The sequence below is a fragment of the Mobula birostris genome, chromosome 11 (assembly GCF_030028105.1).
Source record: "Mobula birostris isolate sMobBir1 chromosome 11, sMobBir1.hap1, whole genome shotgun sequence".
Lineage (NCBI taxonomy): Eukaryota > Metazoa > Chordata > Chondrichthyes > Myliobatiformes > Myliobatidae > Mobula > Mobula birostris.
This window is the reverse complement of record NC_092380.1, coordinates 67,938,922-67,956,945: the sequence shown is the minus strand read 5'-3', so window position 1 is coordinate 67,956,945 and position 18,024 is coordinate 67,938,922. Positions and strand designations below refer to the sequence as shown.

Below are 18,024 nucleotides of genomic sequence, written 5' to 3'. Positions count from 1 at the left end.
GGCAGCATCTATGGAAGGAAATAAGCACTCAACATTTTGGGTCAAGACTCCTTATCAAGACTGGACAGAAATAGGGCTAAAACTGGAGAGAGAGGGGAAGAAGTATAGAGGGACAGGGGAGAAATAACCGGAAGTTAGAGAAGTCGATGTACATGCCATCAGGTTGGATGCTACCTAGATGGAATATCAGGTGTTGTTCCTCCAGCCTGAGTTTGGCCTCAACAGGACAGAAGGGGAGACCATGGTCAGACATGTCAGAATGGAAATATAATTGAAATGGGAAGGCACTAGGAGATCCTAGCTTTTGCAGTGGACAGAACAAATGTGCTCAATAAAGTGAGCATTGCCTCACTTGGAAGGACTCCTTGGGGCCCTGAATGTGGTGAGACATCAGGTCCCACTTGCAGGAATAAGTGCCAGAAGCAAAATTAATGTGGAGGGACAAGTAGACAAAGGAGTCACATAGAAAGCGATCGCAATGCGAAGTGGAGAGCGGGGGGAGGGAAAGATCTGCTTAGTGGTAGGATCCCATTGGAGCTGGTGGAAGTTTTGGAGAGTAATGTGCTGGATAGGGAGACCAATGGGTTGCTAGCTAAAGATAAGGAGAAACCTATCCTTGTTATGATGATGGAAGGATGGGGTGAGGGCAGATGTGCGGGAAATGGAGGTAAGGGCAGCATCGATGATGGTGGAAGGGAAATCCCACTCTTTAAAAAGAAGAAGGCATTTCAAATGTTCTAAAATGGAAAGTCTCACCCTGAGAACAGATGTGGTGGAAGTGGAGGAGCTGAGCGAAGGGAATAGCATTTTTAAAACTGACGAGGTGGGAAGAGGTATAGTTAGAGTCAGTAGGTTTGTGAAAGATGACAATGGGTAGTCTGTCTCCAGAAACGTCACCCTCTGCTGATTGAGGCAGATTTATTTTGGCATGGGCATGGAGCAAGATATAGGGGATGGGACCCTGACAGAAACAAAACTGTAGCCATCCATTCGGAAGTATTATATGCGCCATTGAATTTAGCTGAAAGTTCAGTCATAAAAAGTTGTGTAAATTCTTTATTGTTTTTCTGGAGCCCACATTCAAGTGGTAGCTAGGTGAAGCAATTCTGCAATGTTACTTGCTCAGTCAGCCTGTGTGCTGAAGCAAGAATAGTCCCAGTACTGAACTGCATTCACACAGTAAACCTGGTTTAAACATTTATAAACAATATGCCTTAACAGCAGTTTTTGCAGAAAGCTGCATGTTGCATTCTATTTTTAGGTTAAAAATCAGTCTTAATTTATCTCTCAAATTATAAGTTTCCAAACTGATACCTTTGGATTATGGATTTATGAGAAGAGGTTTATTTTGAAATAGCAATATTGAATATTTGTCACTGCCTCATGGAAGCTGTTAATGTCTGCAAATAAGTCCCTAGAAATGTGTTATTACTCACAGGGTTTGTCAATTGCCAATTTCTGCAAATAAGATGGATATTTTCCCTGGGAAGAACAAGAAGTTATTGTGTTTCTCAGGGATGTATTAATTTGTTAATTGGATCAGCACAAAGAAACATGAAAGAAACCTTGTTAATGTTGAAAGCTCACAAACATGAAAAGATTTGCAGATGCAGGAAATCCAAGCAACACACACAAAATGCTGAAGGAACTCAATAGGCCAGGCAGCATCTATGGAAAACAGTATAGTCAATGTTTCAGGCCGAGACCGTTTCAGTCCTGATGAAGGGTCTTGGCCCAAATCGTCAACTGTTTACTCTTTTCCATAAATGCTGCCTGGCCTGCTGAGTTCCTCCAGCATTTTGTGTGTGTCATGTTGAAAAGGTATCTGTTAAATTTGCTTATCAGAGTGTAGTGAGGATCACAGATTAGACCACAGACAGCAGTAGTGCTAATGCCATTACAGGAGGAAATCATTTGCCAAACTGCAAAACGGAATCTCATTCATTGTGTTTTCTGGATGTGTAATATCTACTATAACAGTAATCCAGGCATAGAGAGCAGGTCACAGGGAATTGTAAAAATATTTCCGTTATGGTAGTAGGGGATTTCAACATCCCCAGTGTCAGTGTGAAAGGTTTAGGAGGTGGAATTTTTAAAGTGCACCCAAGATAATCTTGTTAGAGAGGGGAGGTACTGTATTCATTCTTTGGGAATGTAGCCAGGCATGTGGAAAGCACATGAGGGAGAGAGTGTTTTGGAGATGTTGACTATAACTATGTAAGGTTTAAGTTTGCTGTGGAAAAAGACAAGGATTGGAAGGTAAGGTTCTAAACTTGGGTAAGATTGATTTCACTTTGTTAAGGCTGGACTTTGTAAAGGTAAACCAGCAGCAGCTCTTGTGGCTAAGTCCATATGTGAACAGTGGGAATCATTAAGAGTAAAGTTAAGAAATAAAAGACAGGGACAACAAGTTCAACAAGTGCAATATATCTCAGTAAAGAGCAGACTGGAGAGATAAAATAAATGGTAGCCTATGGCCAGTTTAGAAAACTGAAAGCAGCAGAACCTCTAAAAGGAATATAGAATATATTTCAAGATAATATAGTACTCCCTACACATTCTGTACTCCAGGGGGCAAAGAGGAGGCACCAAATAGCTGTGGTAAGGTTAAAGGAAGTCTGAAATTATTTTATCAATATATTAAGGAGAAGAAGGTAACAGGGAAAGACTAGGCCCCATTAGGAACCACTGAGCCAGTTGTATACGGAGGATGGAGGACATAGTTGAGGTGTTAAGTCAAAATTTCTTATCCATATTCACCATGGAGAAGGATATTTTAGTTGGAGAATTCATGGAAAGGTATAATGAAATTCTAGGACAAATAACCATCTAAGATTGGGTAGTATTAAATGTCTTAGTGTATCCCGAGCTGCTATGAGAGGTAATGGGTGCTATGAGTGGTAATAGTCTGGGTACAAATTTTTAAATCTTTTCTAAGGTATCAGATGACAGTGGTCCAGCAAGTATGGTACCTTTAAGGATAGAAGCATGACAGGAATAAGCCTAGTAGCTCCAGGCTGGTTAGCCTATTGGTGATGATAGACAAATTATTGAAAAAGCTTTTAAGAATGGGATTAAGGCAGTGATCGATCAGGGGTAATCAGCATGTCTTTATTAAGCAGAATTCTGGTCTGATTAATTTGATTCAATTCTTTGCGGAGGTGATTAAATATATTGAATTAGCCAGTGCAGTTGAAATAATCTACATGGACTTCACAAATGTCTTAGATGAAGTCCCACATAAGAGGCTGGTCCAAAAGGTAAGGATGCACGAGATTGAGGAAAATTTGACAAATTGGATATGAAGCTGGCTTGGTGATAGAAGAGAAAGGTGAGGATTCTTTTGTGAGACTGTAAGCCTGTGACCAGTAGAATACCAGAGGGATCAGTGGGGGGCCCTTTGCTATTTGATCTAAACATTAACATTCTGGGTGTGAATGTGTGTAGAGATATGATTAGCAAGTTTACAGGTAACAGAAAAAAATGGTGCTGTTCTTGACAGTGTCTTGATGACTATAATATGATAATGATGATGAGTAAGTAAAATACTCAGCGGAAGAACAAATGGGAAAAAATGTGGAATGTTTCATTTTGAGAGACCTAATGAGGCTAAGATATATACAGTGAATGTTAGGATATTAGGGAGCACTGAGGAATAGAAGGATCATAGTACCTGTGGCCAAGCATGTCACCCTGAAGGCAGCAGCACAGGTAGATACCATGGTGCAAAAGGGATGTGGGATGTTGGTTTCATTTGGTGGGGCACGGAATATGAGATGAGCAAGGGCCTTCTGTTCCATATAAACATTACATAAACATCTGTTAAACTGCAACCAGAGCGGCTTGTGGCTTGTACCTGCTGGAGAAGAATGTGGAAGATCTAACTAAAATCAATCAAATATCAAAAGATTAGATAGAATGGAAGTGGAGAGGATGTTTCCAGAAGTGGGGGTCTAAGCACAGCCTCATAATACAGGGACGGACCTTTAGAACATAGAGGAGGAGGAATTTCTTTTGAAAGGGGGTGGTGAATCTGTGAAATTCATTGTCTCAGATGGCTGTTTTGGCCAAATCGTTGGGTATATTTAAAATGGAGCTTGTTAAGTTCTTGATTAGTAATAGCATTAATGGTCATGGGGAAAAGACAGGAGAATGGGGTTGACCAGGATAATAAATAACAGACCTAATTCTGCTCCCATGTGTTATAGTCTTATGTCTTACGACATTCTTCTCTGTCTACCACACCAGAAGAAAAAGGTTATGGCACTGGATAGGAGCAGAAGAAATTCCCCAGGATATTGCCTGGGACATGCAGTTCAGCAATGTGGAGAGACTGAATAGGATGGTTGTGTTGGTGATGCCAATAGAGAGATCTCTAAACCAACATACTGCTTGACCAATCCTGCAGAAGACACACCATACAATAAAGACTGTTATCTACCCAGTGGAGTCATGACCTTTTCTTTCCTGCAGCCAGCTTCCTACAAAAAAATGGATTCTTGTTCCCTCACCTGGACCTGGTCCATGCCTCTCCCAGCGCCTCCCAGAGGGAGATTTCTTTCGGAGTTAGGTGTCCCCTTAGAAACTCAGTAGCATCCTTGGAAAGCAGAGGGCTTATGATAGTTCTGGCAACTTCTGGCCCTCCGGTGCCATTAATTACCTTACCAAAAAAAGCACACCATGAGAATCAAATGCCAAACAGATGAGAACCATTTCTTTGCATACACATTGCCTTATTTGTTTCTAAGCCAGTCAGATTGCAAGGGCTGCAAGGCTGTCTACAGGTGATCTTGTGGGTTTAGGTGAAATACACTTGATTTTGGCCACACGCAGTGCTAGGAAGGCACTGGCGTCCATCTCATCCAGCCCTTCATACCTCTCATTCCACTTGATAGGTCCCCTGAGGCTCAGGACATTCAGTGGTGTCTTTTAAAAATAAAAGTAACATAAAAGTGAAAGCACGTAGCCCCTGAAATAACTTAAGGTCCATCCTACCCCATGTGAGCCGGTTGAGTACCTGCTCCTGACTATCCTGCATAAAAATGAGAGGTGTACAGTCTGGCTTCACTGTTTTTTAAACTGACGGAGGAGTTGGATACAAAGGCAGGGTAAAACAGTACCCACTCCTGTCTTTCAAAACAGTCCAGATTTCTTGAGGAAACTATAGATAATATCTATGTATCTACTTCTGTTTGAAGACGGGAGAAAATTTAAACACAATGGATGATTGATTCCTGGCCAGAGACCTACTCTGAAGAATTAGGTTTTAACTGATCCAAAATCCAGGCTTGAACGAGAGGCAATACAGAAGTATGAATACATGCAAAGTAACCCTTTCTACATTTTTATATCAAGAACATGAATTGAAGAAGACTTTGGAGCAAGAATATTTTCTAACAGATATCAAATAGATAATCCCCTTCCAAATAATTGACATCCCTTCCACCACCTCCTTCATCTCGCACCCCCCCCACCTCATCCATTCCATTAACAACTGTTCATCAATAGAAAAAAAAACAGGTTTACCACTTCAAGTGGCCCAAACAGGAAATGAAGCAACTCCGCTGCATTTGGATTTTGGATATGCCTTTTCAGTTTAGCCTGTAATAAGAACAGAACCCATCAGTGGCTGCAAATACAGAGTTATAGAGCAGAATCGGGCCCTTCAGCCCAAGTAGTCCATGCTGAACCATTGTTCTGCCTAGTCCCATGGGCACATGGGCCATAGCTCAGCTCTGCATGCCCCTCCATGGGAAAAATATTCTGCAGAAGTTGGCAATTAGGAAAGACCACAATTCCACTGTTCTTGAGACCTTCATAAGATGGCAGAAATATTAGAGAAACATAGAAACATGGAAAATAGCTGCAGGAGTAGGCCATCTGGCCCTTCAAGCCTGCACCACCATTCAGTATGATCATGGCTGATCATCCAACTCAGAACCCTGTACCTGCCTTCTCTCCATACCCCCGATCCCTTTAGCCACAAGGGCCATACCTAACTCCCTCTTAAATATAGCTAATGAACTGGCCTCAACTGTTTCCTGTGGCAGAGAATTCCACAGATTCACCACTCTCTGTTTGAAGAAGTTTTTCCTCATCTCGGTCCTAAAAGGCTTCCCCTTTATCCTCAAACTGTGACTCCTCGTTCTGGACTTCCCCAACATCGGGAACAATCTTCCTGCATCTAGCCTGTCCAGTCCCTTTAGGATTTTACACGTTTCAATAAGATCCCTCCTCAATCTTCTAAATTCCAGGGAGTATAAGCCTAGTCGATCCAGTCTTTCATCATATGAAAGTCCTGCCATCCCAGGAATCAATCTGGGTGAACCTTCTTTGTACTCCCTCTATGGCAAGAATGACTTTCCTCAGATTAGGGGGCCAAATCTGCACACAATACTCCAGGTGTGGTCTCATCAAGGCCTTGTACAAATGCAGTAGTACCTCCCTGCTCCTGTACTCGAATCCTCTTGCTATGAATGCCAGCATACCATTCGCCTTTTTGGCCGCCTGCTGTACCTGCATGCCCACTTTCAATGACTGGCCCAATTAGGTTAATTTCCTTCTACACAGGCAACAGCTCCACCCTGAATGTCTTGTTGAATCAGAACAGGGATCTTAGCTCAGTGGCCTTGCAGAATATAAGGTGCTTAATCTAATTGTATGGATTTTATTCCTTCTGTCTGCGGGGGTATTAAACCCAATTCTAAGTATAAAATGAAGGGCTAATAACAATTACTTCATTAGATTGCTGCACCTTACTGACCATTTTGATCTGTACATTGCTATTTGTCTCATCTCAGTGAAGCAGGTAGAAGCAAGAGGTATAATTCAGTTTCATTTTAATAGATGGAAGGATATGAAAAAATCAAATCAACAAAGACTTTGACCCCTAGGGATCCACAGCATTCCCCAGCTGAAACGGAAACGTGCCGGGGAAGATGCTTTAAATACAATGAACAGAGGGATGTAGAACATCTGGAAATTTTGTAAGATTTCACAACAGGAAGCACGTGGAATGCCTGAGAAATGGTCAAAGTGTGAAAGTACTTCAATTTATGGCAATGTTGTGGACTTTGTGGGGAGAACAATATCTGTCACAGTTGGTTCGTTTAATACACACCTTCACAAAAAAAAAATATGTGATTTCGAACATACCTGAAAACAAATTACATGTTCTCTGGAAATATAAATTTTCCTTTAAATAGATTCATAGAAACATACAGTACAGAAACAGGTCCTTTGGCCCAAATGTTCCATGCTATTAATAGTTCCCTTCTATGCTAAACTCATTTGCTGATGTTTGACCCATATCCCTCGAAACCTTCCCTATCCATGTATCGTCTTTTGGTAAGATGGTGGTTCATTTGGATGCAGCGGCCTCTTCAGAGCCAACCAAAGGAGTTACTGTTATTTATAAATGTCTTTTTTTTTCAATCACAAGACATAAAGAACTTCAAGTACTGCAGGTCTATCCCATCAGTGAGTTGATCACTGGGGATGAGCTGGAGGAGCTGGACAATACAGGCCACGTTGCTGCCTGCAACGGAGAGGAGTTAGAGTTGGTGCATGAAGGCAGTGTCTAGTCTAACAGTGAGTGATTGCCTTAGTCATTTTTCTTCTGATCGCTGGACCCTGCTGGACTTTGGTGATGTAGAATACTGCATGTCCGGTACCTGGTGTATTGGTGGGACTGATGGCGGGGGAGCTGCGTGGCCTCGGTCATAGTGTGAACTAGGCCCCGTGCCAGGGTGTTGCCTATTGCAACTGCCCAGGAAAGTTGATGCCGGAGGTGCTCTGGTGCGGCATCGATGCTGGTGTCAATGTTCGCTCAGTGGAAAACAAGTTGGATTGCAGTCTTGCTGACAACATCCATGGATCAGGGACTTTGGCTTTTTTGTCTGTGACTATGTTTACCTTATATGGGCTATATGTACCTTGTGATGTGTGTGACTGTTGGTACTATGTTTTACACCTTGGATCCAGAGAAACGCTGTTTAATTTAGATGTACTCATGAGTATTCATGTGTGGTTGAACTGCCTGTTAATACACCCGCTTCAACTGCTTCCCCCGGCAGCACATTCCATACACTGACCACCCCACCCTGTGAGTTAAGAACTTGTCTCTCAGGTTCGTATTAAATGTCTCCCCTCTCAGCATAAAGCTTACCCCCTATTACTTGATCCTTCAATCCTGGGAAGAAGCCTCTGAACATTCACCTTATCTATGTCCATCATAATTTTATACACCTCTAATATGCCAACCCTCATTTTCCTGCTCTTCAATGAAGAAATTCCCAACCTGCTCAACTTCTCTTCATAAGTCAGTCCTTTGAGTCTTGGCAACATCTTTGTAAATCTCCTTTGTACTCTTTCCAGCTTAATGGCATCTTTCCTATAGTAGGGTGATGAAAACTGAACACAATATTTCAGAGCGGTCTCACTGATATCTTGTACATCACAATTACTTTACGCAGTGCCCTGACTGATGAAGTCCAGCATGCCAAATGCCTTCTTCACCACTTTGTTTACCATTCCTCTAATCAATTAAATTTTCCAGGGCTCTACCATGCTCTGTGAATTTCCTACCCTCTGTGTCTTCCCAAAATGCTATCCCTTGTACTTATTAGAATTAAACTCCATTTGCCATGACTTGATTGCCTATTTGATTGGGACATGATTTTCTACCCTCAAAACCACACTTGAGGTCCTTAATCAACCCCTTCTAGTGGTTTAAAATCATCAAGATGAATTCTTACCAGCAAATTCAATGTTAGCTTGATCTTTTGAAAACAGTCGGTAAACTCTGCTGGTAGTGGTGGCTTTGCCCTTAGAGTAAGCATGCCCTCTGCACAATGGACAGGGAGAAAGAACATATTATAACAAAATCCACTTATTTCTTAAATATAAACAGAAGAGATTCTGCAGATGCAGGAAATCCAGAATAGTATACGCAAAATACTGGAGGAACTCAATGGATCAAAGTCCTGATGAAGGGTCTCGGCCTGAAACGTCGACAGTTTATTCCTTTCCATAGATGCTTCCTGAACTGCTGAGTTTCTGCACCATTTTGTGTGTATTTCTTAAGCAATCTTAACACATGTCCTTTCCCTAGGCAATATAGTCACAGCATGTTTTCCACGTTTTGTGCTTGATGAGGTATAAGTAGCAGAAAAAGCGTAAGGCAGTAGTGTAAAAGAGAGTAAGTGCCAAAGTAAAGGGATGAACAGACATGCAAAGAGATAAAAAGGGAAAAGTAAAAGTGTGAGGCAAGAAAGCAGGAAAAGGAAATGAGTGAACATAAGGAAGAAAGGAGAGGGGTGTTTCCTACCGGCTGGCGCCTTTTTTTTGCTCTTTTTGGATTTCTTCCTCTGGTTCAGTTGAGTGAAGGCCTCAGCAGCCTTCTGAAGCTTGGCTACAAAAAACTCAATGTCATCCAGTGTGTAGTTTAGAATTTGCTGTAGGAGGAGAAAAAGAACAATCAGAGTTTGAAATAATGGCACAATTTGTAAAGCATAATAAAATGAGAGTCCATTTCATTTTCCAGGAAGTCCAACATCTGAATAGAGTCTCATATCAATATAGAGGATAAAAATGAAATATGTTTTCAAACCATAAGCGTATAAAGGTTGGGTTCATGTGATGTTTCATTCCAGTGTGTTCAATTCAACCGCATCCCAGTGAATTATCATCTATCATGCATTGTCTTTGATTCAAGATTCAACATTGAAGATTATTTATTGCCATTGTTCAGTATGTGAGTGCAAAGAAAAACAAAATGATTGTTAATCCTGATCCAATGCAGCATAAAAAAGTCATGCATAAAGAATGCAATAAAAAAACAAAAAAAGTTATAAATATAAAAGTAATCCGATAAAACACAATGTACAAGTAACTGAGTGTGAGCTTCCATACGTAGACTGGTTATATGTACATAAAGTGACACTAGGTGCAAGTGTACTTGCACATAAGGTGACTGACAGAAGATGATAGTGACAAAGTGGCTCTTGGGAGGAGGAATTCTTCTGGGGTGCTGTATGAAAATACAGAAGGACAGTGACTGTGTCAGTGTAGGAATGAGGTGTGGAGTGTGAGCATACAGTGACAGGACATGGGGTTACGAATGGTCCCGAGGGGCTGTGGCTCCACACCTTACGTTAGTTGTCAAAGGAGTGCAGGAAGAGAAGTGTTTTCTTTGTGGGATCCTTGAGATATCCAACAGTGATCTTTCTGCAGCAAGATTTCTGATAACAGAGTGATATCGTTGAAGGTGATAGCCCAGATGATGCAGGCATATTTGCAACCTCTTGCTTGGATGGTGATAACAAGTGCTGTGTTAGAAGGTCTTGGAATCGGAATCGGAATCCGAATCAGGTTTATTATCACTGACAGATATCATGAAATCTGTTGCTTTGCTGCAGCAGTACAGCGGAAGACATAAAATATTTTCTAAGTTACAGTAAAATTTAAATAAATAAATGATGCAAAGAGTAATAGTGTGGTAGAGTTTATGGGTTCATGGACCATTCAGAAATCTGATGGCTGAGAGGAAAAAGCTGTTCCTAAAATGGTGACTGTAGGTCCTTAGGCTACTGTACCTTGTGATACTATACGACTGATGCTAGTATTAGAATAGGACATGTCATGGGTGGTGAGGATCCTTAAAGCCTTTCTCCCAGCTAAATTGGACCCTTTCCAGCTCACTTATTGCTCAAATTGATCCACTGACGATACAATAACCTCTGCCCTCCACTCTGTCCTGTCCTACCTGGAAAATGGGCTCCCACAGGCCAGACTGCAGTTTATAGACTTTAGGTCTGCACTTAACACCATCGTACTCTGAAAGCTGGTGGGAGGACTGTCCTCACTGAGTCTCAACACCTCTGTCTGTAACTGGATACTGGACTTCTTAACAGAAAGACAACAGTCAGTCCATATGGGCAACAACATCTCTAGGCCCATTACACTGAGCACTGGTGCTCCCCCAGGGCTGGATGCTCAGCCTGCTGCTGTTCATATTGCTGATGCATGACTGTGTCATAGGATTCAGCTCAAACTATGCCATCAAGTTTGCAGATGACACAACAGTGGCTGGGATCATCAACAATAATGATGAGACGGAGTACAGAGAGGAAGTGGAGCTGCTGGTGAAATGATGTGGGAAGAACAGCCTAAGTCTGAACATGGAGAAACCAAGGAAATCAGTGAACTTCAGGAAGATGCAGGTGAACCATCCCCTCTGGGAATACATGTCTCCTCCTTAGAGAGAGTTAGATGCACCAAGTTCCTGGGAACTCACATCACGGATGATCTCTCCTGGTTCCTTAATATCACCTGAACAAGAAATCACAGCAGTGTCTCCACTTCCTAACGAGATTGAGACAAGTGAAGCTCCTCCCCATCCTCCCTGATCTGAACTTCATTCTACAGGAGTAACAGGAGTACCATTGAGAGTGTTCTGACAAGTTGCATCTCCATCTGGTCTGGGAGTAGTCGAAGACTGTGAGAACGGCCGAGAGGATCATAGGGGTTTCTCTTATATCTACTGGGGGCATTTATCAGTAGCGCTGCATACGCAGAGCCCCTAAGATTATTAAGAATCCCACCCGTCCATCTAGCGTCTTCTTTGACTTTCTAGCATCAGACAGGAGACTCCAATACATAAACACAGACAGGATGGGAAACTGTTTCTTCCCTTGGGCCATTAGACTTCTGAACTCCCTGTTGCATCACACTCAAAGTATCACAGCTTACTCTGTTCTGTACCTTACAATACTTAATTTATGAACTTTAGATTGTTATTTATGCATGATTCATCTGTAAATTTTATCCTTACTTTCATAAGTTATTGTGTATTATGTGTGTTTTGTGTACTACTATACTTTACACTCTGGTTCAGAGAAATGTCTCATTTAACAATATACATGTACAGTATATAGTTAAATGACAATAATCTTATCTTGACTTGACCTGACTTAATGATGGATCTCACTTTATGAGGCACTGCCTGTGTTCTTGACAAAACAGAGTGCTCATTGCGATATGACTGTATTGTAAGCATTTTGCCTGGAGCAAACCCCATTCCTTTCCGGTTAAGGTATTCCTACAATTTTGCTAGGAGGGGATTACAGGATTTACAGTATATTCAGCAGCAATTGGAATTAGAATTTGAATTGGTTCATTTACTGAGGTACAGCAAAAGGCTTGTCCTGCATACTGTTCCGACAGATCCCATTATTGAGATGCATTGAGATAGGAAAGGAAAGATACGTTGCATCTGGAGTTTCTCCAGTTAGCAGATGATTTCCCTCCACGCCTCTCTGATGTAGTGGGGAACCACGTACAAGGCAAGTTGCAGCAGTGGTTTACCATTGCCTTGAGATAGTACAAACAAACAACAGCAGGATGCAGGATAAAGTGCAACAACTACAGAGGAGGTGCAGTGCAGGTAAACAATAAAGTCCAAGGTCATAGCGAGGTAGTTTGTGAGGGTAACAGCCCATTGTATTATACTAGGGAATGATTCAATAATCTTATGATAACAGGGTAGAAGCTGTCCTTGAACCTGGTGATGTGCTTTCAGACTTCTGTACCTTCTGCCCAATGGAAGAAGGGAAAAGAGAGAATATCCGGGGTAGGTTGTGTCTTCGATTATGTTCGTTGCTTTACTGAGGTAGCAGGAAGTATAGACAGAGTCCATAGTGGGGAGGCTGGTTTCCATGATGTGCTGAGTTGCATCCACAAGTCTCTGCAGGTCCTTGCAGTCAAGAAAGAGCAATTGACATCACACACCATTAAGCACTCAGATAGGGTGCTTTCTGTGGTGCCTCAATAAAAAATTGGTAGGGGTCGACAGGGACATGCCAAATTTTTCAGCCTCTTGAGGAAATAGAGGCTTTGCTGAGCTTTCTTGTCCATGGCATCTATGTGGTTGGGCCAGGGCAGGCTACTTAGTATTGTACACTCCTAGAAACTTGAAGTTTTCAACCCTCTTAACTTCAACATCGTTGATGGAAACAGGAACATGTTCACCTTCTCCCTTCCTGAAGTCAATTTCCAGCCATTCTGTTTTGCCTGACATATGGTTATATGGTTATTGAGCGAAAGTTTGTTGTCATGACACCAGGTTATTAAGTTTTCAATCTCCTACCTGTACTCTGACTCAGCATGATTTGAGATATAGCCCACTAAGGTGATATCATCAGCCATCTTGTAGATGGAATTAGAGCAGAATCTGGCAATGCAGTCACGAGTGTACAGGGATTAGAGTAGGGGGCTGATGATACAACCTTCTGAAGCACAAGTGTTGATAATAATCACAGCAGTGGGGTTGCTGCCTATCCTTACCAACTGTGGACTGCTGGTCAAGAAGTTGAGGATGCAGTTCCAGAGGGAGGTGTTGACCTCTAGGGTCAATAAGGGACTGGTTAATCCCTCACTAATAAAGCTGTTGACTGTTTGGTGTCCCTGCAGTCAGTTGAACTTCACAAGGGGTTGGCACCAGTAGCTCTTGTCTGCACTGTTTAAAGCCAGTTAGCAACCCATGAATTGGCATTGTGAAAATCATGCTGATCAAAGGGAGATGAAAATTAGCACAGTATGAGCAAGTTCTGAGTTCCTGCTTTTCCAACATTACCTCAGTCTTGGAAGGGCAAAAAAGAACCTTCTATTTCTGTTGGGAACCTGGTGGGGGGAGGGAGGGCTCTAGTCTAACACTGCCTAACAGGAAGTCAAGAAGTAAGAGATAACCCAATACCAACTTTGCAGGTGTCTTTTGGCTTAGAGCGGAGTCTATACTTTAGTATGTGATAGTTGCAGACAACTCCATTGGCATACTCGTAGAGTTAACCATTGGGCAGTGGCTAAGAGTGAAATTCACATGCATCACTGCAGCAGAAACAAAATCCGCTCAAGGTCTGTGAGGGGTGTAGAAACTGAGATCTTACCTTGCTTCCCATTAAGTTTGTGCAAAACACCTTGCAAGGTGTCACAGCAATGAAAAAATTTTGCCCTTCAAATGAGAAAACTGAGGTATCACCCAGAGGAAGTGACAGTGGCTTCACTTAACATAAATCTGCTGTTCCTTCTCAGGGAGATGGGCCTGGTGATTCCATTGCTGCCACTTCACCTCTCACCTTGCTCTTACTTGTTAGTCAACCACCAGTCAAATCTGCTGCTACTCAGGCAGAGCTTGTGCATCTGGCCTATCACCCCCTACCATCATAGTTCAGGACTATCTACAGACTACCCAGAGGTGAATGGTTTCCAATAGACAGCACCAGCCACATGCGCAGTGCCACACAGAAAGAAAGACATTAACAGGATGCACAAAAGCAAGTTATTGAGATTTCTATGCAATTTGACATGATTTGGTGATGAAATTTAGTTTGGAGAGTTCACTTTGTGTGGGTTTTTGTTTTTGCCTGATGGTCAAACAGATGCTGGGATGGTGTGCACCAGGGACAGGTAAGAGCTACATGCTCTGTGCGGAAGTCGTCACCTCAGAGCAAAGTTATTTAGCACCTTGATAACTTCAGTAAGTTTACATCAAAAGCACACCAAATGTTTGTAATTCATTGTCACAACCTATTGATGATTTTTTAAAGTAGTTCTGCTGGGTATTTCTCCTTGCTGCTAAATGAATGTTGAACTGTACTGGATTACAAGAAGGCATAAATTGGCTGCCAATATGGACTAAGTGGATCAAATATTCTTTGCAAAATGATTGTCTTCATGAACTTTTGACCAAGTAAACTGCACCAATTCTAGGCCCTTGCTATCTAGAACCTTGAATGGGTGTCGCATTGGAAAAGATCCAACAACTGCATCAGTCAAAAGGAGAGAGAAGGAAATAAATATTGTTCAAAATTTTTTAATATTACATAAATATTACCACCCACATTGGACTGTGTGGAATCCTCTGTCTTATGCTTGGCAGTCTCCCAATGCTGGCAAGCCAAAGTTTGGCAGTTCATGCTTGGGTTATCAAAACCCATACCTCACAATATGTTTATTCCTTTTGATGACTGTAACATTATCCTTTCCTCTTTCAAAAGTGCTTGATTGTAATTCATCACTTGTTGATAAAACTAAATTTGTATCAGCACACTATTCTGTCATATTAACTTCTTCAATTTCAGAGGCTGAGAACAATATGGTGACAATTCCACAGGGCACAGTTGGAACCTTGTGCCACGTGGCACAGATTGAATTTCATCCCACATAGCACAATTAGAGCTGCTGTCAAGTATGAGCCGTTAGGCAATTAACCTTTCATGGGACAGTGCTCTACTGGGGAAATTTTGGAATCAATAGAATTAATAGATGAATTAATTTATTACTAAGATAACCATAATATATATTACCTCTGTATCTAAATTATGCATCAACTTTGTGTATAAATTACAATATGTATTCATTAATATTAAAAATAGAAATAAATACAGTAGTATGGTCAAGAAGCACAGCATGATGATAACTGCTGGGAAAGATTATAGAGTCATAGAGTCAGAAGATACTGCAGCACAGAAACAGGCCCTTTGGCCCATCTAGTCCATGCCAAACTATTAATAGGCCTAGACCTACACCCGGACCATAGCCCTCCATATACCTCCCACCATGTACCTATCCAAATTCCTCTTAAGTATTGAATCCACCACTTCTGCTGGCAGCTCGTCACTGTTCTCGCTAAGCTTTGTGAGGGCGCGGCCAACTGAAATGCTCCTGCGCACATAGCTTTTGCTGCCATGCAGCCGGAATTGGATCCAGCTAGAAAAAGTTTATAAAATGTGAAAGGTTTTTCTAAACCTGCCTTTCTCAACCTTTTTGCCCTGGAGGGACCCTTGGAATAATTTCCAGGTCTCAGGGAACCCCAGCGTAACAATTATTACAGTATATCTACAGCTCACAGTATCTTAGCATGATCAGTAATTTGTAGAATCCAGAAAGAATTGTCAATGCTCTTTTGAATAGAGAATGAAGTTTTAGCCAACCTTTCTTGAAAAAATAACAGGTAGTTAGGCTTAGCTTATTTTTCTTGAAATTAATCTCTTTCTTTCCCTTACATAAAATTTAAAAACTATAAGGGAAACATAATCAATTTCAGTTAAATAACTGGCTTATGCTGAAATGGGATTTAGTTTTTCTAAAGGTAGGCTCGGTAGATTTAATTTAAATAAAGGTTGTAAACTTATTTTAATTAATGCTATTTAAAACATGAAAAATTATTGACAATGTTGAATAGTAAAATTACTAAAAATCGTAGGCCAAAGCAAAATGAATTAAAATATTGCTTAAGACACAATTTTATACAAGACTTTGAAAAAACATTTTCTTACTAAGTGACATGATCAGGCTCAAATATAGGCCTATCATGTGAAACCCGTGCTTGTCTTTTGCTGCACAAATACTCAGTTCTGGATCAAACTTGAGAAAAGCACACACAGATTTCACTTTCAACTGAAATGAGATGATTTCTATCCTTGCTCTTGATGCTTGTTGAACAAGAAAAAGCTTGTTCACCATTTAAGAAGTTGAAAACTGCAGCAAAATGTTAGCTGCTTTCCTATGAATGACAGCACTTGTCCGGGACAGGTCAGTAAATCTCATATTGAATGAACAAACAGACTGCATCTCACAAAGTTCTTCCTTTTCTCTCAAATCAAATTCTCAGGCTGAGCAGAAGATTCAGAGAAAGGGAGGAAAATACTGTTCAATTTTGTTCTGCAATTCTTCCAGGTGGTTTTCAATAAGACTTGAGACTTTCCTCTATCCTTCCTCGCTCTCAAACCCAAGCAGTAATGAAAACATTTCAAGATTTCCTTTTGCAGCATGATTTTTCCAAAGACTCGGTTTCCTTTTAAATCCAGGAATCTTGTCACTTGAAGTCAAAACATTTTCTTCAGGGTCTTGCAGAGACTTGTTCCACTGGTTCATATGATGTAAAATGTCTGTTAAGTAGGCTAGTTTCTGCAGCCATTCTCCATCTTCAAAGCACTCAGCAAAATCTAGCCTACTTTTTTCTCGAAAGTACTCCTGAAATTCACATTTCAGCTCAAACACCCTGTTGAGAACTCTTCCTCTGCTAAGTCACCGGATTTCTGTACGTTGCATGGATTGGTGTGCTCTTTGTCCAGGTTTTCGCACAGTTTTTTAAAGATCCTCGAGTGAACAGCCCAAGTTGGCCGAGTCCACTCAATGCTTGGAAAACACACTTCACGCTCCTCATCAGCCTGCCGTACTCCCCTCCGTGCAATACAGCACTCAGCAATTATCAACGGGCTCCCCTATCTTGCATCAGAAACTGAGAATGCTCTCAACCAAATAAGGCCAGTCCTACTGCGCACTGCAATACTGAGCTGAGAGACCTCTAACGAGACTGCTAATGGGGCTGCTCAGTCACTGCCCACCACTGTGAGTGCTAGCATTGCACGAAGTTAAAAAAATTGTGTTTTTTTTAAATCACGATTTCTTGCGGAACCAGGGTTCAGAAACCCTGATCTAAGCCTTTCCTATCCATGTACCCATAGTTGTTCTTTTCCGCAACTTGTGGCGCATTAAGCGGCAACGTTGCCGTTTCTTTAGCATTTTAATCGATTTTTTACGAGGCCAAGTAACTAACTCAACGCTCAACCCAGCACAGATGGAAAGTGTGCAAGGAGCCAGTCGGATTTGAACCTGGAATCACTTGCCTTGAAGTCCGGTGTGGATGCCACTACGCCACGGGCCGGCGTACGTACTTATCTAGATGGCTTTTAACTGTTGCAAATATGCCAACCCCAACCACTATTTCTGCAGCTCATTCCAAATATGTGTCACCCTTTGCACGAAGAAGCTGTCTCAGATGGTCCTTTTAAATCTCTCACCTATGATCTTAAGCCTATGCCTTCTTGTTTTTAGCCCCCCGCCCCCTCCCGGGAAAAAAGACTATATGCTTTCTCCCTGTTTATGCCTCTAATGATCTTATATACCTCTGTCAGGTTAGCCTTCTTCCAGGGAATAAGTCCTTACCTACATAAGCTTTCCTTG

At 41.6% G+C, this 18,024-nt stretch overlaps 1 protein-coding gene across 4 annotated transcripts in view; it reads right to left on the bottom strand.

The window, feature by feature from the left end:
* eps8l2 (EPS8 signaling adaptor L2) overlaps positions 1-18,024 on the bottom strand; it is a 203,880-nt gene that overhangs the window by 40,365 nt on the left and 145,491 nt on the right. For all 4 annotated transcript variants that reach the window (XM_072272430.1, XM_072272429.1, XM_072272432.1 and 1 more), the window contains 4 exons: positions 9,329-9,455; positions 8,757-8,845; positions 5,527-5,601; positions 4,512-4,660 (listed from right to left, as the gene is read on the bottom strand). In XM_072272430.1, the coding sequence (XP_072128531.1) occupies positions 4,512-4,660; positions 5,527-5,601; positions 8,757-8,845; positions 9,329-9,455 (440 nt within the window). The remainder of the gene's footprint in view (positions 1-4,511; positions 4,661-5,526; positions 5,602-8,756; positions 8,846-9,328; positions 9,456-18,024) is intronic.